At 37.1% G+C, this 24,245-nt stretch overlaps 1 protein-coding gene across 1 annotated transcript in view; it reads left to right on the plus strand.

Moving 5' to 3' along the window:
* Positions 1-24,245, plus strand: part of GSTCD (glutathione S-transferase C-terminal domain containing) — a 128,668-nt gene that overhangs the window by 96,159 nt on the left and 8,264 nt on the right. Inside the window, exons 5-9 of the mRNA XM_047092225.1 lie at positions 1,313-1,428; positions 1,591-1,635; positions 4,179-4,307; positions 21,419-21,552; positions 24,155-24,185. Coding sequence (XP_046948181.1) covers positions 1,313-1,428; positions 1,591-1,635; positions 4,179-4,307; positions 21,419-21,552; positions 24,155-24,185 — 455 coding nt within the window. The remainder of the gene's footprint in view (positions 1-1,312; positions 1,429-1,590; positions 1,636-4,178; positions 4,308-21,418; positions 21,553-24,154; positions 24,186-24,245) is intronic.

Consider the following 24,245-nt stretch of genomic DNA (forward strand, 5'->3'; position numbering starts at 1 on the left):
CGGCTCAGAGCCTGGAACCTGTTTCCGATTCTGTGTCTCCCTCTCTCTCTGCCCCTCCCCCGTTCATGCTCTGTCTCTCTCTGTCCCAAAAATAAATAAACGTTGAAAAAAAAAAAAACTTATGGCACAGAAATAAATGCACTGACATGGAAAGAGTTATAATGTTTTATATACTATCTTCAATATTATGAATTTCTAGATACACCTGGAAGTATGTGTATACAAAGATATTTGCTCTGAATTATTAGATTATGGATCTTTTCTCTCATACAGATATTTTTTCATATATTTTTTATTTTTTCCTAGAATAAAGATTTTCCAATATTTTTATTTTAGTAACATAAGAAAGAAGGAAAACAGAAAAGAGAATAAAAGAAAAAAAAAGCCAGGCTATTTTTCTGTGAAAATGGAACAGGGAAACCTTGGTATCTGTAAATAACTTTTGATCAAGCCAAAAGATTATCTGGGTTTTTCCTTTTATCTATATCAATGAAATCTGCTCTCTATATTTTCTTAATCTTGCTCTTACAAAAAGTGCATTTGAAACATGTAAAAACAAATAATTTCATTCATTCTTCTGAAGTTATTTTCATGGACTTAACTAGTAGCTTTGAAGGAAAGTTAAGATATTTTCATGCTGTTAGGCCCAAGGCATTTCATACTTGGAAATGCCCTATCTTTAATCTCTATTGCATTAGATTTCTGTGTCTGACTCATGAGGAAAGGAAGCTTCAAAGCTGAAATGGTAAAATCTAGTTTCTCTCTAAATACACTAAGCATTGATACATTTCCGACAATGTGACACCTATGTCCCAAGTATCCTCACCAAAATAACTAAGAGTTCAAGGACATGCTGATTAAATAGTAAGAATGTTTTTATTTATTATAGATCTCTTTTGTCCAAGGAGATTTAAACAATGAGCTAGAATTAGGTAATCTTTGCAATATGTCTCTGGTAGGGATAGAGGGAAGGGACTGTGACTGTTAACTTTTATTCATCCAGTAAACATTTACTCAGCACTTTGTGTATGACTCTGCGATTAATATTTCACTTATTGTTTCCTCTCTAAAAGATGTTTTTTCAATGACAATCGAAAGAAAAATTGGATGTGAATAAAAGTAAAAATATGCATAGAGAGATTTCATTTCTGGGTTCCAGGTCTCTGGTCCTCTCCTCATGGATTATGTGGAATTTGTAACTCATTTATATATTCACCCCTCTTCCTGGACGCCGGCCATCCATTCTCTGAGTGCCTTCTCACTCTCTCACAATGCCTACCATTTCATTGTCTTCACTTCTTGTCTTCCCCAGGCAAAATGTCCAGTGATCGAGCTTTAAGGAAGCAACAGCAGTTAAACAACCTTGTTTATGTGGTGACAAGTCAGGCCAAACCCGGTGACAGAATTGTGGATTTCTGCAGCGGCGGGGTATTATGACTCTCCTCTTATTCTCTTTAGCCTCCCCCCGACTATGTGACTTTACTGTATTACATTCAGAGTCATGTTTTTATTTGGCAAGACTGCTGTCTCAGAATGAGAAGAAAGCATTAAGGACCCGAGTTAACTTGTTTCTTTTTCTGCCTTCTCCAGGGCCATGTTGGCATTGTCCTTGCTCACATGCTGCCATCATGTCAGGTAAAAATCTGAATAACAGATAAAGGGAAATATTGGAAAACTATGCAATTCAGTTAGCTGAGTCTTACCCCTTCCCTTTGAATTTATAAGCATTCATTCAGGTCACGTCTGTGGCACAGATATTTTTTTTTTTGTCTTTGAACCAAACTTCTAAGAATCTTTAAAAAAGTAAAGTAGGACCACAGTACAGTTTTAACTTTTATAAAAGGGTTATATATTTCCTTAAAGTTTATTTATTTATTTTGAAAGAGACTGAGACAGCCTGAGTGGGGGAGGGGCAGATCCCAGCTGCACAGCCCAGCAGAGCCTGACGTAGGGCTCGAACTCACCAACCGTGAGATCATGACCTGAGCCAAAACCAAGAGTCAGAAGCTTAACCAACTGAGCCACACAGGGGCCCCTGAAAGGGTTATATTTTTAAATAATTTATAGAAGAAATAATGATTCTGTGGTTAAATAAAATAATGAATGATGAAACTAGTTTAATTGTCAACATAATTTTATACTGGAAATACTAGCTTCTGACCCTTGTTAAGCATATCCTTTCAGTATCTTGATTTTTATCCATTGTATCAAAATTATAACAGCAATAACAAAATTTGTCAAAGAAAAAAATAAACCTAAATTTACCACACTCATCCATCAAATGCTTTTCTCCCCATATTCTTATCATCATTGTCCATGAGGGTGCTTCTTACTGCAGATTCTAAAAAATGCAAAAACAATTTTAGTCACCAGCTTTCACTCAGTATGTTTTTCCCTATTACAAATAGTTTCAAATATCATTATTAAAATATCACTAAAATGTGACTACATAGTATGTTTTTAAGTAAACGTACCACAGTTTATGCAGTGGTTGCCACTATTTGTTAGAAGTTTGTTATTTTTAGTCTTCTGCCATATGAAATCATTTCCTCACAATGACCATCTTTTAGCATAAAAGTCTAGAATTTAATGTATTTTAAAAAATACAAATCAGCGGGTGGGGGAGAGGGGAAAATTGGTGATGGGCATTGAGGAGGGCACTTATTGGGATGAGCACTGGGTGTTGTATGGAAACCAATTTAACAATAGATTATATTTTAAAAAATACAAATCAAATGGGGCAGATTCTTTGCTTGTGAACTTTCTAGAAGGTGTAAAATAATCATAGTGATTCCTTTTAGAAGGGAAAGATGAGCATAGACTGGCCAGAAAGACATGTAACAGAAAGATGGGGAATAGAAGGGTATTATTCTTTCCCTTCCTTAGAAAATAAGAGGCAAGGGGCGCCTGGGTGGCGCAGTCGGTTAAGCGTCCGACTTCAGCCAGGTCACGATCTCGCGGTCCGAGAGTTCGAGCCCCGCGTCAGGCTCTGGGCTGATGGCTCAAAGCCTGGAACCTGTTTCCGATTCTGTGTCTCCCTCTCTCTCTGCCCCTCCCCCGTTCATGCTCTGTCTCTCTCTGTCCCAAAAATAAAATAAAACGTTAAAAAAAAAAAAAAAGAAAAGAAAAGAAGAGGCAAAATGAACAAGGAATCCTGGGAAAAAAATAGCAGGTTTCTGTTTCATTATCAAGGAAAGTAACAATTTTCTTGGTTGGAGTTAGAGGAAGAAAGCTCATAGAGTAGAATCCTGGAGAAACAGAGGCAGAGACATGGGGTCTTTCCCCCCTTCCCAACAGTTCTGGAAACTTAGAGACATTGAGCCTGGAGAGGGGAAATCTTGGATAGAATAATGAATGGCCAGAAAGCCTTAAACCAAGTATACTCTGACAGGTTTTTTTATACAAAGGGACCCAGGATGTTTCTGTGAAGACAAGCATAAGGACAAAATAAGGGTAGAATTAGAGATGATAGTGATGAAAGGGACTTAATTCTGCCCACTTTTCTCTCTGTAGACCAGTAATCCTTTCCAATCTTCATTGGCCTGCATTCCTAGAGACTCCTAACTGGTTACCCTTCCTTCTGCCTCACCCCCACCAATCCATACTACACATTGCAGCAACGGAACCTTCTTTTATCACATGATCTGGCTCCTGTTACCTCTCCAGACTCAATTCTACCCTCCACACCCTGTCCCCCACTCTGGATCACCACCACGCACCGTGCCCAGAGACACCAATGTTCTCAGTTCTTCAAACACCCTGTGTCTGTCTCACTTCCCACTTCATGCATGTTTCTCTCTCTGCTTGAAACACTCATTCATTGCTCCAGCTAGTTTCTATTCATTGTTCAGGCCTCAGCTTCTATATTATTTTCCATGTTAAATGGCTGAAACCTTCCTTAGTCATCAAGTCTGAGTGCTGTGATGACACATATGTCTTTCGTTAAACACTTATCACTGTATTGTAATTGCCTGTTTCTCTTCTATCACTCCATCCATAAGGTGCAAGAAATCAAGGACCTTGTTCAGTTTTGTAACACACTATCTGGTGTACTTCCTGGCACAGGACAAGGATCAATGAATATGTTCTACATGAAAGCTTAAATGCAGTAATAATATTTTGCCCTAATGTCTGAATTATGTTACTGAATGTACTTTTGTTTCCTGGATGAAATCTAGGTTACGTTAATAGAAAACAAGGAACTATCATTAATTCGTGCTAAGAAGAGAAGTGATGAACTAGGTTTAAGCAACATTTGGTTCATTCAAGCAAATATGGAATATTTTACAGGGATGTTTAATATTGGGGTAAGTAATCAAACAATTTCAATTTCTTCAGTTAATTAAGAAAAATTATATGCCTTAGACTAAATAAAGGAGATACTTTTATATTCTTTGCTAGCAAGTTTATAACTTGTGTTTTCTACTATTTATGAAGTATAGCACATTAATGAGTATGATTTCATTCATAGCACTTCACCATTATGTGACCGAGGTAACATTTGTTCCTCTCCCAGATATGAACTTAATTTTCTTCACTGCAGAATCCCCAGTGCCTAAAACTATGTTTGACATGTAGCAAGTGCTTAAAAATAGTTATCAATGGAATGAATGAATGATTTCTAATGACAATGACTTCCCTTGGTTTACTTTACATTTTTAAAAGATAATGAAAGAAAAACAAAGAAATGTTACTGTTATTCCTTGTATTTGTTTTATTTTTTTTTAATTTTTTTAATGTTTATTTTTGAGAGAAAGAGAGAGAGACAGAGCGGGAACAGGGGAAGGGCAGAGAAAGAGGGAGACACAGAATCTGAAACAGGCTCCAAGCTCTGAGCTGTGAGCACAGAGCGCAACACGGGCTGGAACCCATGAACCTTGAGATCGTGACCTGAGCCAAAGTCAGAAGCTCAACAGACTGAAGCACCTAGGCACACCTCCTTGTATTTCTTTTAAATACTTTTTTCTTGGGGCGCCTGGGTGGCGCAGTCGGTTAAGCGTCCGACTTCAGCCAGGTCACGATCTCGCGGTCCGTGAGTTCGAGCCCCGCGTCAGGCTCTGGGCTGATGGCTCAGAGCCTGGAGCCTGTTTCCGATTCTGTGTCTCCCTCTCTCTCTGCCCCTCCCCCGTTCATGCTCTGTCTCTCTCTGTCCCAAAAATAAATAAACGTTGAAAAAATAAATAAATAAATACTTTTTTCTTATTATTAATGAACAATATGCTCAATACAGAAAAATACATAATAATATAAAGAAGAATCACCAGTATTTCAACTACTGAAAAAATGAATACCGTCAAAAACCTTTGGTCTTTATATATTCTTGCACACATACAAATGCATGTTTATACATACGTTACTATCATTGACATCATACTACATAGGTCTTGGTTTACTGAACATTGTCATAAATCTTTCCCCTACTCATCAATAATGTTTCTTTTTCTTCATGTTGTTATAATGTGTAATTATTACTATGATGGATATCTTATGCGTTAAGACTTTGATACGTTTGCCAAATCACTTTCTAGGAAAATTGTGCTAATCTGCATTCCCGACTGTGTGTGTTCACACAACATACACAATAGGAAGGTCTAGCTGGAACTCTTCTTCAATTTCAGAAACTCAGACTTTTGTAGTTCTTATAATTTTTGTCCAGTGAGGTTCATTTCTTAGATATCCACCACTGAAAATTTGTGGGGTTTGTTATCTTTTGCAGCAAAAATGTATGCAGTTTGTTTCCTTTGTAGACACGATCCAGATTGGTTATGTCAAGCCAAGCCTACAGGAAGAGAAGTAAGCTATTAATAAGGAAATTCAGGAAAACGCAGATATCCGAAACAGCAAATTCAAATTGATTATATATTTCTGTGCAACCTAAAATTTACGTAAATGTTGATGTAAAGGTTAAAATTTCTCCCACGAAATGAGCCATTAAGCCAATGCCCATGTTACCTGTACACCAGGCATAATATTTAAGGTGACAAGATATTGCTACCCATTTACTCAACTCTCAAATTACAAAATTCGCATCTTATCAGCCACATGTCTCTTTAGCCTTCTGTGGCTTATGGGTGCTAAAACATTCTGGCATATTCTTGTAACTTGCAAGGTCATAATTCACTAACACCAACTGAAAATGTTTATGTCTTTTTTGATGTGATATTTTCTCTATATTTCATAATAATATAGTCATAATGGCCTTTTTCTTTCATAATTACTTTTGTCAAAATATATAGAAAATTAATTAAAATTACTTGGAAGATTAAACCAAAATTAGATTTACTCACAAGAAAATAATTTTCCCCAGGAGGATAATTGAGGTATTGTCACTAGATAAATCAAACTGAATGCATCAGTGGCTCCAACTCTTAAATAGATTACAGTGAAAATAGTGTAGCCAGAGAGGAAATCAGAATAACTAGGTATTGGAAATGCATTAAAACTGCATTAATCCATGATCTGGTGATATTTTCAATAAGGGTTTAGTTAGCATTTATCTTTGCTTAGTAAATACCTTTTCCTTTTACCATTTTTCTTTAGATGTAAAAATAATGATGTAAACTAGATTTTAAGGAGAGAATCTTAAAGTCTTGGAACCAGCTATGTTTAGGAACTTTAAACAAATCATATATTTATGTGTGTGTGTGTGTGTGTGTATCTTCCACCTACTGTACCTGCCCAACATAACCAGAATCAATGAGGTAATGTTATTTGTTCCAAAGGGTCATTTTGTAATTTCTGGCTCACACTGTACTTATTTGAGAAATATATAATCCTTAGAAATACAAATGCCTGATAAGCTTATAAAAACATTTAAAGTCTCAATACATTTTAACTTGAACAGCAACGATGTTCCATTCTTGCTCTTAATATTTGTAAAGATTTTTGAAAAATATGATTGCTCATTGACTGCAGGGCTTCAGCGAGATAAGCCTAATCACAGGAGCTTTACATTTTTACTTTACATGATATTTGCAATGATTTGTTAATGGCATAAAAATTAGTTATAGTGGTAAACAAAGAAAATAAACATAATGGTAAAGAGTATGGATTTTGATACTGGCCAAGCTTGTGCTAAAATCTCAGCTTGGCTGCTTACTGGCTGGATGGCCCCAGGCAACTTATTTAAACTTACTAATCTTCAGTTTTTCCATATATCCTCATATTTTCCATATATTAGGCATAAAATATGTGGCTCATAGGATATTGATACAATGTATGTGAAGCACTTAGCAGGTTGTCTGCCATTTAGGAGTACTCAATAAATTGGGCCTCATCTTACTCTGTGCAGTATGATCTTAACCATGTAAAAACTGATTTAAAAAAGGATGGGAGGTGGGACCCCTGGGTGGCTCAGTTGGTTAAGCGTCTGACTCTTGATTTTGGCTCAGGTCATGATATCACAGTATGTGGGTTTAAGCCCTACATCAGGCTCAGCACTGACAGTGAAGTGGGATTCTCTCTCTCTCTGTCTCTCTCTGCCCCTCCCATGCTCTCTCTCTCTCTCTCTCTCTCTCTCAAAATAAGGAAAAAAACTTAAAAAAAAACACCTTAAAAAAGAAAAAAAGGACGGGAAGAATATGCTAATATGGATTTTTTAAAGGTAGCTATCTCTATATGCCACGTGGTAACATTTTTTTCTTTATTATTTTCCATATTTTCAAAATACCTCAAATTTAATGTGTCATTTTTATATTTATAATAATGTAAGCAGTAAAGGTTGAAGAATAAATATTTGTGTTTAATATTTTTGCAGATAGATAGCTTATTTAGCCCAGAGAGGCTAATAGGTCCTTAAGGATTACTGCAAGGCATCTAAAAGAATTCTGTACATATAAAATATTTTTTTTCTTTCAAAAAAAGTATTTGATTATTAGAGAAATACCTTTTGATTGGCTTATTCTGATTTTGATTATAATGAACATTGGTGTCCTGAGGAATATATAAAAGTCTTTTCAAAAATAAGAAACATCCAAGAAGGTATTTTTTCCTCCTGGTTTCAATATATCCAGCTGTATGACCCTGAATTAAGTATGTGTTAAGGGTTGAATGTTTGCCTCCCTCCAAGCTTCATATGTTAAATTCCTAACCTTTAACGTGGTGGTATTAGGAGGTGGGCCTTTGGGAGGTAATTAGGTCATAAAGGTGGAGACCTCTTGAATGGAATTAGTACCCCCTGAGAAAAGAGAGTTTGCTTCTTCTCCAGCTCTCTACCTGCAAACCAGGAAGGGACCCCTCACCAGACATTAGATCTGCCAGCACCCTGATCTTGGATTTCTCAACCTCCAGAGCTGTGAGAGATAAATGTTTGCTGTTTAAGCTACCCACTGTAGGGTGATTTTTTTTTTTTTTCATAACAACCCAAACTAAGATATGTATTGATTACCATCCCTTAAAGGGAAACTTACAAAAATTGCTTCAAAAGCAGACCTTTTAAAGGTTTAAAAAAAAGTTTATTTATTTATTTTGAAAGAGAGAGCATGCGTGTACACGTGCATAGGGGAGTGTCAGAGAGAGAGCAATAGGGAGACAGAGAATCCCAAGCAGGCTCCGTGCTGTCAGCACAGAGCCGTCACAGGGCTCAATCCAACCAACTGTGAGATCTTGACCTGACCCGAAATCAAGAGTCAGGCACTCAATCAATAGCCATATAGGTACCTCAAGCCTTTTTTTTTAAGAGGCTTATTATTGCCTTTTTGTTTGATTCAGGATAAATAATCTGCATTCTTGTGAAAACTTACTTTACAAGATTATGCTTTTTAAGACCTAATTTACCATATGTATTAATATGCATGCTCTCAAACAGTATTACAGAAAGGACCATGACTATGGAAAAACACACTGCATTAAAAAACAAAAACTGTGTCAGTGCTAACTAACTTTCCCACCAAAATGTTTTAACTGACTAATTCCAATAGTAACAGAGTCTTCTGAACCAAGTGATAGATACTTTTTCTAAGAGTATTGGTGAATATTTTCTATATTGCCAGTATATATATCTATATCTCAAAACAGTTTATCTATCATACCCATAACAATATTAATATTATAGTTTAGGATTTATCAGTGCTGAGTGCTTAATTACAAGCTTGTTTCTAGTTATATATGTTAGTGTACAATTAGATGCACATGCAATTATACAATGTAATTCACTAACACTTTTGATGAGTAATTTATGTAATCCTTGTTTTAAAAGAAAAGGAACTTGAAGAACTATATAGTCTGCAAACACAATTTTAAAAAATCATTTTTCAGTGGAGGATTTCCCAGGCCAAGAGAGTGTATAGAAGTATTTCAACCCCCTTCTCCCCAAGAAAGATCAGACTTCCAAATAACAAGGAGAACAAAAACCAGAAGAATCATACTCCATCTGTGATGAACCTGTGTTCAAGATTCCGTAACTTGGACTATTATATATGAAGGCAGAAAGCAGATTAAAGAAAAATAGTAAAGGATTGAGAAGAAAAGAGGAGGATCAAACTTAAAAGCATGAGGATAGGGAGTGACTATCAGGAAGCAAGTCAATTTGCTCTCACAGGATCCCAGAATATTTCAAGAATGTAGGATACCAGAAACCTCAGAGGAAGGGGATAAGGAGGAGCTGAAATCATCTTTAATTAAAAATATTATTTAGAGACCCAGATTCCTACCCTTATCTTGAGTAGACTCCCTGACTCCTGCGAGAGACTAGAAGTTTATTCTATGAAGAAACTGAGCCAGAGATGCTCAAAATACAGGGATACTGTTCACAGAGAAGGGTAAGGGTGATGTGCCATATTGAAAACAAGAACTCAGAATCTGCACACAGAAACGGATCTCTTCCCCCTCACCCCCATTTGCCCTTAATTCCAGAAATTTGGAAGCTAGAATTATGTTGTCAAAGAAATAAAAAAAAAATATTTCTTTTTAGAATCAACTGTCCCCAGAGAAAATAACTACAGATACTGTAGCTGTAATTAAAAAAAAAAAGTCGGGGGAGCTAGCCACCTGATCACTCAGTCACTAGTGAAGCCCACCAGTGTTCAAGTCTTTCATTCAGTACTTCCAATCAGCTTTTTAGTCATTCACTCTTTAGTGAGTAAAACAAGGATAGAATGAAAAAGGAAAAAAAAAAAGAACCAACAAAGAACAAGAAGTAACTTCTTGGAAACTAAAAATATGTTAACCCGTAAAACAATAACAACAACAACAACAACAGGGGCATTTGGGTGGCTCAGTCCATTAAGTCTCTGACTCTTAATTTAAGCTCAGGTCTTGATCTCACACCTCATTATATCAAGCCCCACATGGGGCTCCAAGCTGAGAGGGTGGAACCTTCTTGGGATTCTCTCTCTCTCTCTCTCTCTCTCTCTCTCTCTCTGCCCCTCCCCTGCTCACTCTTTCCCTCTCTCAAAATAAATAAATAAACTTAAAAAAGAAAAAGAAGAAAATCTTAAAGTTGACTTATAGGACATCACCTGAGAAAATGCAAGAAAAAAAGACAAAGAAATAGAAACTGATATAAGCATTTTTTAAAAAAATATTAAAGATTCAGTTCGTGAAACCCAATACCTCAAGAATAGAACTAGAGAGAGAAAACAGATAAAATAGTGGAAAGGAAAATATAAAAAACCTAATAGAAGAAAATGTGTCAATAATGAAGAATCCATTTCTCTTGATTTAAAAAGCCCACTACTACAAAGCTATAGCAATCAAAACACTATGGTGCTGGCACAGAAATAGGCACATAGATCAATGGAACAGAAAGAAAGCCTAGAAATAAACCCACATTTAAATGGTCAATTGTACTACAACAAGAGGCAAGAATATACAATGGGGAAAAACAACCTCTTCAATAAATGGGGTAGGGAATACTGGACAGCTACATGCAAAAAAATGAAACTGGACCACTTTCTTACACCACATGCAAAAATAAACTCAAAATAGATTAAAAACCTAATCTATTATCATAGATTATGCCTATCATAACATAGGCAATAATCTCTTTGACATTAGTCATAGAAACATTCTTCTAGATATGTCTTGTTAGGCAAGGAAAATAATAGGAAAAATAAACTAATGGGAGTACACCAAAATAAAGCTTATGCACAGGGAAGGAAACCATCAACAAAACAAAATGGCAATCTCCTGAATGGGAGAAAATATTTGCAAATGATATATCTGATAAGGGGTTAATATCCAAAATATATGAAGGCCTTATAAAACACAATACCAAAAACAAAAACAAACAAAAAAATCTGATTAAAAATGGGCAGAGAACCTGAATAGACATTTGTCCAAAGAAAACATAGAGATGGCCAACAGACACATGAAAAGATGCTCAACATCACTAATCAGGGAAATGCAAATCAAAGCCACAATCAGATATCATCTTATGCCTGTCAGAATGGCTGAAATCAGGAAGACAAGAAATAACAAGTGTTAGTAAGGATGTGGAGTAGAAGGAACCCACATGCACTGTTGGTGGGAATGTAAATTGGTGCAGTTACTGTGGAAAACAGTATGGAGTTTCCTCAAAAAATTAAAAATAGAATTACCATATGATCTAGTAATTTTACTGTTAGGTATTTGCCCAAAGAAAATGAAAACACTGTTTTGAAATGATATATGTTTCATATGCGCCCATATGTTTATTGCAGCATAATTTACACTAGGCAATATATGGAAGCAACCCAAGTGTCCATCCATAGATGAATGCATAAAGATACACACACACACACACACACACACACACACACACACACTGGAATATTACCCAGCCATAAATAAGAATGAGATCTTGCCATTTGCGATAACATGGATGGACCCAGAGGGTATTATAAGTGAAATAAGTCAGAGAAAGACAAAAACCATGATTTCACTCATATGTGGAATTTAAGAAACAAAACAAATGAACAAAAAAGACAAAACAGACAAACAAAACAACAGACTCTTAAATACAGCGAACAAACTGGTGGTTTCCCAGAGGGCAGGGTGTGAAATAGATAAAGGTGATCAAGGGTTCACTTATCTTGATGAGCACTGAATAATGTATAGAATTGTTGAATCATTATATTATACACCTGAAATAAAGATAACACTGTACATTAATTATACTCCAATAAAAAAAATAAGCCCACTTGAAAAATGACCCAAACCAAGGCATATTGTTTTGAAATTTTACTACACCAAGGATGAAAAGAAGTTCCTAACAGTTTCCAGAGAGAGAAAAAAAGGAGGAGCCATATACCAAAAATTTGGAATTTGGCATTTTGATACCATCACATATCTCAGTAGCAACCTAGAAAGCTAGAAGACAGTGAAGCAATACCTTCAAAATCTAAAGAACAATTTCCAACCTAAGATTTTATACCTTATCAATCCATCAATCAAATGTGAAAGTAATAAAGAAAATTTCAAGGTCTCAAGAAATGTACCTCAGGAAACTCCTGGAAGATATGCTTCACTAACACAAGAGAGTAAATAGGAAAAAGGAATAAGTGGTATCCAACACAAAAGTGGCTGAAGAGAGTTCTTGGTATGCTGGCAAAGGGACTCTCAGGACCAGAGCTAGGTAGAAGGCCTAGAGAGCACTGATCATTAGCTAAAGGTCAGAAGGCCCAGGAAAGAAAAATGGAACTGATTGATTACTTGGCAGTTTTCATACAGTGGAAAGTTAAACAATAGGGCATTTTACAGAGGTTTTAGGTAGGTAGAGTCTTGAATGTTAAAAAAAAAAATTGTACAGCACACTTTAGCTCAGCAGTGAACAGTATATACACAAAGCAATAATAATAAAAACATTGCATAAACACTTAACTAAAAATTGGAGTTAATATTTTTTTAAGTTTATTATTTTTGGGGGGAGAGTGAGAGAGAGAGAGAGAGGGAGAGAGAGAGAGAGAGAGAGAGAGAATGAGCTGGAGAGAGGTGGGGGGGGCGGACAGAGGATCTGAAGTGGGCCCTGCACTGACAGCAGCGAGCCCCGTGCAGGGCTCCAACCCACAAACTGCGAGATGATGACCTGAGCCTAAGTTGGACGCTCATCTGACTGAGCCACCCAGGTGCCCCAAATTGGGGATAATATTAAGAGAATGGTAAAAGGGAAAAAAGGTGTAAATGTAAAAAAATAAAACCAAACAGAAAAGAACCTCATCTCCCATAAAAAAAAAATCAATAAATAAGGCCTAATATTTATAAATCAAGAGATAGCAATGTACATTTGTTATATGGAAAAAGAGATAGATTTCAGGAAAGAACACCAGTGAGTTGAGAAGCATGGGCTTCGGTTGCCAGACGTTCATTCAGGGGTAGAAGAGTATATAGAACAAGGGAACTTCTGTTATTACTGTACCTGCTTTTTAGTATTATTTGAATTTTAAAACCAATTATCTTAATGTAATTGCACAAAAGTTTTGAAAGAGGAGGAACATGGGTGCACAGTTGAGACCAAACCTGCTTACGTATAAAATATCTGGTTAAGGGGCGCCTGGGTGGCACAGTCGGTTAAGCTTCCGACTTCAGCCAGGTCACGATCTCCCGGTCCGTGAGTTCGAGCCCTGCGTCGGGCTCTGAGCTGATGGCTCGGAGCCTGGAGCCTGTTTCTGATTCTGTGTCTCCCTCTCTCTCTGCCCCTCCCCCGTTCATGCTCTGTCTCTCTCTGTCCCAAAAATAAATAAACGTTGAAAAAAAAAATTAAAAAAAAATATCTGGTTAAGAATCCTTTGAGAAGAGAAGGTGCAGAGCCTAATTGGGCTGGGAGAATTTAGAGATCATCCAGTTCAGCCTTCTCATTTTACAGATAGAGAAGTTGAGGAATGTAGCAAGTCAGTGCGAGAACTGGACTGGAGTCCAGTCTGTGACTTCTTGTTCACTCCCCACATCTCAGAAAGGAGCAAATGGGAACATCGAGAACTACAACAAAGTTTGGTGTCAGTTTGAGTTTAAATCATGGCTTCATCACTTGTGACCTTAGACCAGGTTTCACTAGCGAGGTGGCCTTAGACATGCTATTGAAAATGGAGATAAGAGCTACTTAACGTATTAAATTAAGAAAATAATTAAATGATTACATCAAGAAAATAATCAATGTGAAGATTTTGCCATCTAACAAATACTGAATACATGCTAATTCTGTATGGTTTTATAATTTCACAAGATTGTAGGACCAATGAAATTAATAAAATGAACGGGAATGTATTTGTAAAGAGTAGTTATCTAGGATGGACACCCTGAAATGTCTGAGTTAGTGTTCTTAATTTGTTGTGTGACCTGGAATAAACTTATTCCCTTTATTTATTTACCCTTTCTTGGCCTTTCTCATCTTAAAATAGTACCTACTTAGTTATTTGTGCACCCATGTTCACAGCAACACTATTCCCAGTAACCAAGAGTTGGAAGTAAGTTAAATGTCCATAGACAGGTGAATGGACAAACAATGTGATAAATACATATATCCAGCCTTAAAAAAGAAGGAAATCTTGTCCTGCTACAGCATGGATGAACCTTGAGGATGTTATGCTGAGTGAAATAAGCCAGTTACAAAAAGACAAATACTGTATGATTTCTCTTATACGAGGAATGTAAGGTAGTCACATGCATAGAAATAGAAAGTAGACTGGTGGTTCCCAGGGGCTGATGGGAGGAGGCAAAGGGAAGTTGTTCAATAGTATGGAATTTCAATTTTACAAGATGAAAAAGTTTTGGAGATCTGATTCACCACAATGTGTATATTTAAAAATGGTTAAGATGGGAGGCGCCTGGGTGGCTGAGTCGATTAAGCATCCGACCTTGGCTCAGATCATGATCGCGGTTCATGGGTTAGAGCCCAGCATCGGGCTCTGTGCTGACAGCTCAGAGCCTAAAGCCTGCCTCAGATTCTGCATCTCCCTCTATCTCGGTCCCTCCCCCACTCGCACTTTGTCTCTCTTTCTCTCAAAAATAAATGAACATTAAAAAATGGTTAAGATGGTAAATCTTATGTGTTTTTTACGACAATAAAAAAGATACATAAAATAGTTGTTCTACTTCATAGTGTTGTTGTGTTAAACAACTAAATACATGGAAAGCACTTAACATAGCACCTTACTCAATAAGTGTTAAATTTTATATTATTGATGTTAATATCACTCCCTATTTCATGAAAATGCCACTTGCTCTTTCCTCTGTGCCTGTGACTTCTTTGCTTTCTAAACTCCTTTCTATCCTATAAGGCCCTCCTCAAATCCCACCTCCTCCAGGACACCCTTCCTAAATTTTCCCTATCTGAATATCCCCTGTCCCTCCTTTGATTTTTATTTGTGCTTTTTTAATGGCGCTTAACTTAATCTATCTTGTATTAGACAGATTTGTGTACTGTTTGTGTTTTACTCTTCTTTGTATCCCCTGTGAATCACAATGTTAGAGACATAAAATAACCAGAACTTTATGAGTTGTTTCAACCTGTATGATTCCCAGATTGAGTTGATTAATGTAATAAATAGTTTGGATCCAGTTGTTACTATCGCCAGAGCATAGAAAAGAGATCATATTTCTGATCTTTGTATTCCCAGCCACTACCATGATACCAGTATATACAAAATGCCCAGTAATTGTTGAATGAATGAAAGAATGAAAGAATGATGAGTGAATGAATTGTGCGATTTCTATAACTGCAAGTAATAATTATAGGCCTTTAATGATTAATAACAAAGAATAGCAAATTAGTCAACAAAATCACTTTTCCTTCGTGTTGCTGTAGAAACTCTCTACATCAGCTGTCTCATGGTTTTTTTGCAGTGTATTTCTTTTAATAATTAGGATTGAAATAAGATGCAAAAATTGAAATGGTTAATGTGAATCTTAAGGCTTAAAATTTATAGGTTTTTATCTGCATTCATTTTCCATTTTTCTTGTAAAAATTTACCACAAATATGGCAGGTTAAAATAACACAAATTTGGGGTGCCTGAGTGGCCCAGTCAGTTAAGCATCCAACTCTTGATTTCCCTTCAAGTCATAATCTCACAGTTCGTGAGTTCGAGCTCTGTGTCTTCTGCACTGACAGCATAGAACCAGCCTGGGATTCTCTCTCTCCCTCTTTCTCTGCCCTTCCCCTGCTTGTACGTGTGCTCTCTCTCTCTCTCTCAAAATAAATAAGCTTAACATAAAATAACACAAATTCCTTATCTTAGAGTTCTATAGGTCAGAAATCCAGTTGGGTTCAACTGGTTTCTCCAGTCCAGGTGTCATTAGGTCAAAGTCAGCTGTTAGCTTGGTTTGGCTCTTATCTGAAGGCTCTAAGGCAGATTATTCAGGTTGTTTGTAGAATTTAGTTCCATGCTGTTGAGGGATTAAGGTTCCTGCTCCCTTGCTGGCTCCGCCAGAATTCATTCTTAGGTTCTAGAGCTAGCTGTGAAAACAAGCAATTGTGGTTGAAGTCATTCTCATGCTTCAGATCTCTTTAACTTTTCCTCGTGTCTCAGCTCTCTTCCCAGCTGAGAAAGTTCTCCACTTTTAAGGCCTCATGTGATTCTATTGAGCCCACCCATGTAAATCCAGAAAAATCTTGGCATTTAAGGTTCTTAATCTTAATTACATCTGCAAACACTCCTTTTTGCCATGTTGACAGGTTGCAGGTATTAGCATGTGGACATCTTTGGAGGCTAATTCCACCTACTACACCATCCCGTCTCTTCTTCGCCCTTAAAGTTTGTATAGTGATGTCGTTTCTCCTGTAGAATTTCCCACAATTTGTATTTTGTTGATCATATCCTGCTGGTGTTGTTTCACATAGTAGCCTGTTCCCTGTATTGCCTAGAAATTAGATTTAGATTGTAAAGACATAATCAGATCAGGTTTACTTTGGGGTAAGACTACAGCATAGGTGGTAGTGGGTTCTATCTGTAGACACTTGTCTGGTTTTTCTCTTGGACAGTGTTAGCAGTGTTCGAGATCATCAACCCCTAGCCCTATTATTTCAGCAAGGATTTCAAAATGGTGACATTCTTCTAATTTTATCATTTCATCTTCATTTACTTGATTAACTGTTTGGTTATAGGAAAGGCTGGGTAAAACTAGATTCTTCCCCTGTATTTTCTGGTTTTCAAAGTGAGTTGGTTATCTACCAAAAGTGACCAGGTTTTTGTTTTTGTTTTTTTTTCAATATGATTACTAACTCATCAATTTCATGTTTGAAATACTTCAATCCATTGCAGTTATCATTCTCACTGATGCTCAAATATTCCCATATTTGTTCGGTGGGAGCCCCTTGAGGTTGGCTCCTGAGTCCTTTTGATAGGACTTCAATAGAATTTGATAGTGTCTGTGCTTTCAGTATAACAAGACATCTCAGCTCATCTTGTGCATTTCCTGCCTCCTATCCAGCAGCAACTATTTCTCCACGAAGCTTCACATTCCTTTAAAGGAACATGGTATTTAGAGTACCACAATTTAGGTACTGGGGATAGTCATTGCTATTGGTTTGGTCTTTGTTTCCAGGCTTTACTGTGGTCTGAGCTAGGCAATTAAAAAAAAAAAAAATCATTGTGGTTTCATACTGACACATCCAACTTAAAGTCAGGACTATGGGATTTTAACTTAGCCTCATTTATCTATCTCCTATCTTTTTCTTCTTTCTCCTAGGCTTAAAAAAACTTTTTGTTGGGACGCCTGGGTGGCTCAGTCAGTTGAGCGTCCGACTTCGGCTCAGGTCATGATCTCACAGCTCGTGAGTTCGAGCCCTGCATCAGGCTCTGTGCTGACAGCTCAGAGCCTGGAGCCTGTTTCCGATTCTGTGTCTCCCTCTCTCTCTGCCCCTCCCCTGTTCATGCTCTGTCTCTCTCTATCTCAAAAATAAACATTAAAAAAAATTTAAAAAGCTTTTTGTTGTTTCGTAATGACATCAGCAGATGTCTTATTTGTTTTGTCTCACAATATACACGTTTGAGTTCTAAGACAAAAATACAACCACCAATGATGATTACTGAAAATAGTTCAAGAATTTTTTGACATTATTTTTCATCTAATAATATCTACCATGGCCATGTAGAGAAATATTTTTCATTCCTTTTTAGAGCTGCAGAGTAAGCTACCAGTCCTCTGTCAATGGAAAATTGGCTTGTTTCCATTTTGTTGTTATTTCCAATGTTGCCTCAATGAATAAGTCTTTTTATGTTTTGGCCAGTGTATCCCTTGAACAGATTTTTAGAAGCGAGATCACAAATTACACACGTAATTTTGCTGGATATTGCTAAATTCCTCCTCCAAGGGATTTTGACATTTTTGTGTTCCCACCATCATTGTATGACAGTGTTTTCCTATATACCCTGGCCCATAGACTGTCATCAAATTTTAGAATTTTTGCTACTCTAATAGGTGATAAGTGTTATCTTAATGTAGTTTAAATACTTATTTCTCTTATTTTGAGCAATATTGAATAGCTTTGGTTTAAGACATATTTGCATATTTCTGAATTGTCCAAATCTCTTGTCCATTTTACTATCAGATTATTGTTCTTTATTTTCAGAAGCTTCCTACGTATTAGGGATAGTAACCCTTTGTTTATGCTATAAGTTGCCAATTTTTTTCTCATTTTCTCATTTGTCTTTTTATATGTGGTTTTTGGTGTGGGGTTTTTTTTTGTGCCATTTAATTTTTTTTTTTTCATTTTTGCCTTGTCAAAGGTAAAATTTCCCACTCCCCTAGGTTATAGAGGAATTCACTCATGGTTATTGTTGTCTTGCATTTTAAATCTCCAGACCATTTGAAATGTACTAGGTATGGTGAGAGGAAAGGATCTAATTTTATTTTTCATATGGCTATAGGGTTGACCCACTATCACTTATTAAAAAGTCCATCTTTGGGGTGTCAGGCTGGCTCAGTCAGTGGAACATGTGACTCTTGACCTGAGGGTTCTAAATTCTAGCCCCACATTGGGTGTAGAGATTACTCAAAAATAAAACGTAAAATAAATTAAGTAAATAAAAAGTCCATCTTTTCCCCAGTAATCTGAAGTGCCACCTTTGTTTTATGCTAAATGTATTTTATACAAATACTCATGTTCAAATTGTTACATCGATCTATATCTCTATTATTTGCCTGTTATTTCTGACCTGCATTTGATAACAATGGAAATTAGGAGCATATGAAGCCATAAAACCTTTTAGGACTAAAATCTATTAAGTAAATAGTTCTTAGATTTTTTTTTTAATGTTTATTTATTTTGAAAGAGAGAGACAGACAAAGCGTGAGCAGGGGAGGGGCAGAGAGAGGAGACACAGAATCTAAAGCAGACTCCAGGCTCTGAGTGGTCAGCATGGAGCCCAATGCAGGGCTTGAACTCACAAACCATGAGATCATGACCTGAGCTGAGGTCAGATGCTTAACCAACTGAGCCACCCAGGCACCCCAATAGTTTGTAGGTTTAGTTGCTTTGTTTAAATGGGGGAAAGCAATTCATTCGTTTGTGTGTAGCAAAGAAAATGTGAACCTAAATAAAGAGAGATTCATAAAAGCAAATTGTCTAAACTTTTCTTAAGAGACTTAAGAGGGTTTTGTCAGGAAGCAGCCTGATGTAATTAATGCCTGAGTTCAATCTCTGGGGTCAGGATCCTGCCCCTCAGGACCTGCTTTGTTGTGGGTATGTTCTTAATTTCTCTGAGCCTTGGTTTCCTTACTTCAGAAACGGAAATAATAAAATCTTTGAGGGTTGTCGTGAGCACAGAAGGATCTGCGTGCCATCACCCAGCCTAGTGCCCCCACATAAAGGGCATTCAGGGAGTGTTGTTTCTCTTTTCTTTCCCTTCAGGGGAAAATACGTCTATAATTTTTATGGTGAGGTTTTCTCTGGCTACTCATGAAAATAAGAACCGGTCTTATTTTTACTCTGCAAAACTAATTAAATAAAAGGCGTAGATGAGAAATCAAGGTTCTTTACTTCCAATACCTCTGTAATTGCTGCCTTCACTGGACAGCAGCCTTCCCAGGCTCTACTTTCAGAGTGAAACAGGAAAGGTGGATTGACAACAACCACAGGGATTTCTGACTTCTAAACTAATGTAAGCCTGGAGGGAGGGGAGATTCCAGAGAAGGAGTGAGAACAGAGATCTGGCTTTTCTCTTCTCAATACAACATTGCTTTTGGTTTTCCAGTTCAAGAGAGGAATCTGGCTTATGATACAATTTCCAGAAAATCTCCTCTTCATCTTGAAAGCCCCTACCTACCCTGAAGTTGAGAGATCTGTCTTTAGAAAATATAATTATAATCCAATACAGTTTGGTTCTGTCCAGAGTGAGATGGATATCTGAGAATTTTTCTGACAAAATGCTTTATTTTTTAAGATCCCCATATCAGATTTTCTTTCATAAAGTCCTATTTTGCTTTATTTAGCTTAATTTCACAAATGTCTATTTTAGATTGTGATACAATATAGATATATTTAAGGAGTTTGTTTGGAAAACATTTCAAAATCATTTTTGAAGTTTTTTAAATGAATTATTGAAGCCCTAATCAGACTTTAATTCATAATTTTATTCCTTTCTTTTAAAATAAACCCATTTAAAGTAGTTTTATGCATTCATCAATGTTAAAAACTGTTATATGAATATGAAAAGGCACTACTAAAAATAATTTGATCAGTTTTCACACAGTATTGTTAGATTATATTCATGCAGCATTTGAGTGTTTTCAAATACATTTTTATTTAATTTTTGCAACAGCATTGTTATATGTCAATATTGTTAACATAGCTTATTTATACTGAAGCCCAAAGAAGTTATATTTTAAATGGCCCAGGATTTCCCAGACAACTACAGTTTGAGACTAGAAATTCAGATTTCAATCTAGTGTTCTTGCCACAGTGCTACAACCAAACTAAGTTCATAATTAGCAAAAGCATTAGGTTTAGACACGCATACATATTAAATTTTCCATAGTTAACATAATGGCAGGTTTTCCATTGAATGAATCTTGTACTTCATTTGCAATATTCCATTTGTAACCTTGCTTAGTTTTCTTGCTTAGTTTTCTTATGGATATTAACTAGTCCTTTGGTATGTCCAAATGAGAACTATTTAAAATATTATGGAATAAGATTCTGGTAACTTGAAACTCTCAGAGGATCAGTCCTCACAAAAAGTTAAAAAAAAAAAAAAAAAAAAGGTGGGGGTGGGTGGGTCCTGGGTGGCTCAGTGGGTTAAGGCTCTGAGGATTTCTCAGTCTGTGAGTTCGAGCCCTGCCACAGATTCTGTGCGGACAGCTCAGAGCCTGGAGCCTGCTTTATATTGTGTGTCTCTCTCTGCCCCTCTCCTGCTTATGCTCTGTTTCTCTCTCTCTCAAAAAGATAAATAAGTAAAAACATTAAAGAATTTTTTTAAACAAAGTTAAAAAAAAAAAAAAGAAGGCACAATATAGCCCTGTTGGTCAAGAAAGAACTTAGTCCCTGTGTCCGGTTTTGTTTTCCAGGTGGCATTGCATGCTTGTGGAGTGGCAACAGACATGGTGATTGAGCACTGCATCAAAACGCGGGCTGCCTTTGTCACATGCCCTTGCTGTTACGGTTTCATTCAGAACACCTCAAAGTTTAATTTTCCAAAAAGGTGAATTTTAGTGTTCTACCTAAGGCACCAACGTGGGGAATAAAGTAACATACAAAACTCATTCGATACGAAGCTGCAGTGAAATTTCAGTTTTGAGCTCATTTCGTCTTTCCCCAAAGGCAGGTATTATTTATAAATTATATAGGGAAAAGACGATCTCCTCTATGGCTTCTCCTTGACTTTTCTCTGGATCCGGCTCCAGAGAACGCATTTAGAAGCAAGTCTAAGGGTGAGCCGACTAGGAGTCTGATGGCTTCGGCACTTCTCGTCACCTGCGAGAGGCAGTAGGTGTAGTGGTTGAGTGCGTAGGACCTGGAAGTCTTCTGCCTGGGTGCAAAAATCGGCTCCTCAGACTTTTACACGTTGTTTCACCTCAGGCAATTTTTCTTCAACTCTTTTTGCTTACGTTTTCTATCTACAAAATGGAGGTCATAACAGCAATGTCCTCACGGTTTATGTAAGAATTGAATGATCTATGTGTAAGGCACTTAGAAGCAGCATAGAGTAAGCATTCAATAAAATGTGAGCTGTTGCCAGTTACAGTAGCAGCAATAGTATTTATTTATTTATTTATTTATTTATTTATTTATATTTAAATCCAAGTTAGATAACATACAGTATACTCTGAGCTTCAGGAGTAGAACCCAGTGATTCATTTCTTACCTCTGACACCCAGTGCTCATCTCAATAAGTGCCCTCCTTAGTGTCCATTTAACCCATCCCCCCTATTTTATTTTTTTAAGCTAATGTCTTTACTTATTTTGAGAGAGAGCTAGAGCAAGCAGGGGAGGGGCAGAAAGTGAGGGAGACAGAGGATCCGAAGTGGGCTCTGTGCTGACAACAGAGAGCCACATGAGGGGCTCCAACTCATAATCCATGAGATCATGACCTGAGCTGAAGTCAGACACTTCACTGACTGAGTCACCCAGGCGCCCCTGAGCATTTTTTTCAACGTTTATTTATTTTTGGGACAGAGAGAGACAGAGCATGAACGGGGGAGGGGCAGAGAGAGAGGGAGACACAGAATCGGAAACAGGCTCCAGGCTCTGAGCCATCAGCCCAGAGCCCGATGCGGGGCTCGAACTCACGGACCGCGAGATCGTGACCTGGCTGAAGTCGGACGCTTAACCGACTGCACCACCCAGGCGCCCCAGCCCCTGAGCATTTTTTAAGATAGAATAGATTAAATACGTTCGTTTTGAAAATTCTATCCCATAATGTGTCAAAAAAAAAAAAAAACCTTCTTGATCATTTGCATGATTACTTTTAAGAAATATTGGAAAATTTCCATCAGAATTTATACTTACAGGCTCTGAGTAAAGTAACAAAGTACAAAAAAATAGCTTTCTTTTACTTTTTGAATTTTTTTCTGTATTTCATTATTTTGTTGTTTACCACAATTTGCTACTAGTTGAGAGGAAACCAAAGAATTTTGGAAAAGCAAATAATAAAATATAACTTAAGGTTTATGCAATAGCTGAAATGTCTCTTTATTCTGAACCTATACAGATAAAATGTTTGTTTTACAACCCATCAAGAAATCTGTAAGTCTAGCACTATAAAGATTCTTAAGAATGCTAGTTTGAGTTATTCAGCCTGCGGTTTCACTTAATTGATTTTAAAATCTTACTTTAGTGTCCGTCAACGTTTTCATATCTCTGTAAATTTATTGATACTTTCTCCTTTTGTCATTGGAAAACTACTCCTCGGCCATTATCCCCCTCCCCTAATCACCCCAAGGTCAGGTACCAGGCAAGTAGGGACAGCCCTGATCTCCAAAGCCACTGACGTTATTCAAGCTTGCCAGTCCTAAGCTTGCCCATCCTGCCTTGCCATCCCTTCCTGTGGAATCCCCTGATAAAGGCTCCTGCCCACATTTTATCCCACTCCCTCTGCCTTCTAACCAGCCTGGTACTTTCCCATGTGGCCCTGTGTGGGACACCTTCTCCTCTGGGGAACTGTGAGGAAAAAACTGTCTTTCCCATGGCAATCATCCCCTCATCTGTTGGCTTCAGCACCCCTGAATAGCAGTAAACCGTACGTTTTAAAGCACCTGGATCTGGGGCGCCTAGATGGCTCAGTCAGTTAAGCATCTGACTTCACCTCAGGTTGTGATCTCATGGTTTGTGAGTTCAAGCCCCACACCCAGCTCTCTGTGCTGCCTGCTTCAGGCCCTCTGTCTCCCTCTCCCTCTCTCTCTGCCCCTCCCCAGCTTGTGCAAGTGGGCACACACGCTCACTTGTGCGCGTGTGCTCTCCTTCTCTCTCAAAATAAATAAACATTAAAAAAAAAGAAAACACCTGGATCTGTGTGCACCCATGTGGGAAAGAGAAAAACAAAATGGTTGTGTGTCTCTAATAGTCTAAACAATCTTTGAAAAGTTCTTTAAAATTAATAACATACTGATAGCATGCCTTTGGCTTTTCTTAAAGACATTTCAAACTGGTATAGTTTTTAGTTTAGGATAGCATTATGTACTCCTCAGATAAAATATGTATTTTTGTTTATATTTTCTTCTATGTAGAAATATAGATGATTCTATTCCTAATCTTTGGTTTCTCTACTATTTAAAATAATGACTCTTTTTTCTTTTCTATTTCAGTGAACAATTCAAGAAAACTTTATCGTACAAGGTAACCTCAAAAATTTCTAGATGTCTTTCTAATATACTTTTTATTCCTTCTTTATGTTTT

Source organism: Lynx rufus, unplaced genomic scaffold (genome assembly GCF_022079265.1).
Source record: "Lynx rufus isolate CCGP_SWC_20201006 ecotype Redwood Valley unplaced genomic scaffold, mLynRuf1.p SCAF_3, whole genome shotgun sequence".
Classification (NCBI taxonomy): domain Eukaryota; kingdom Metazoa; phylum Chordata; class Mammalia; order Carnivora; family Felidae; genus Lynx; species Lynx rufus.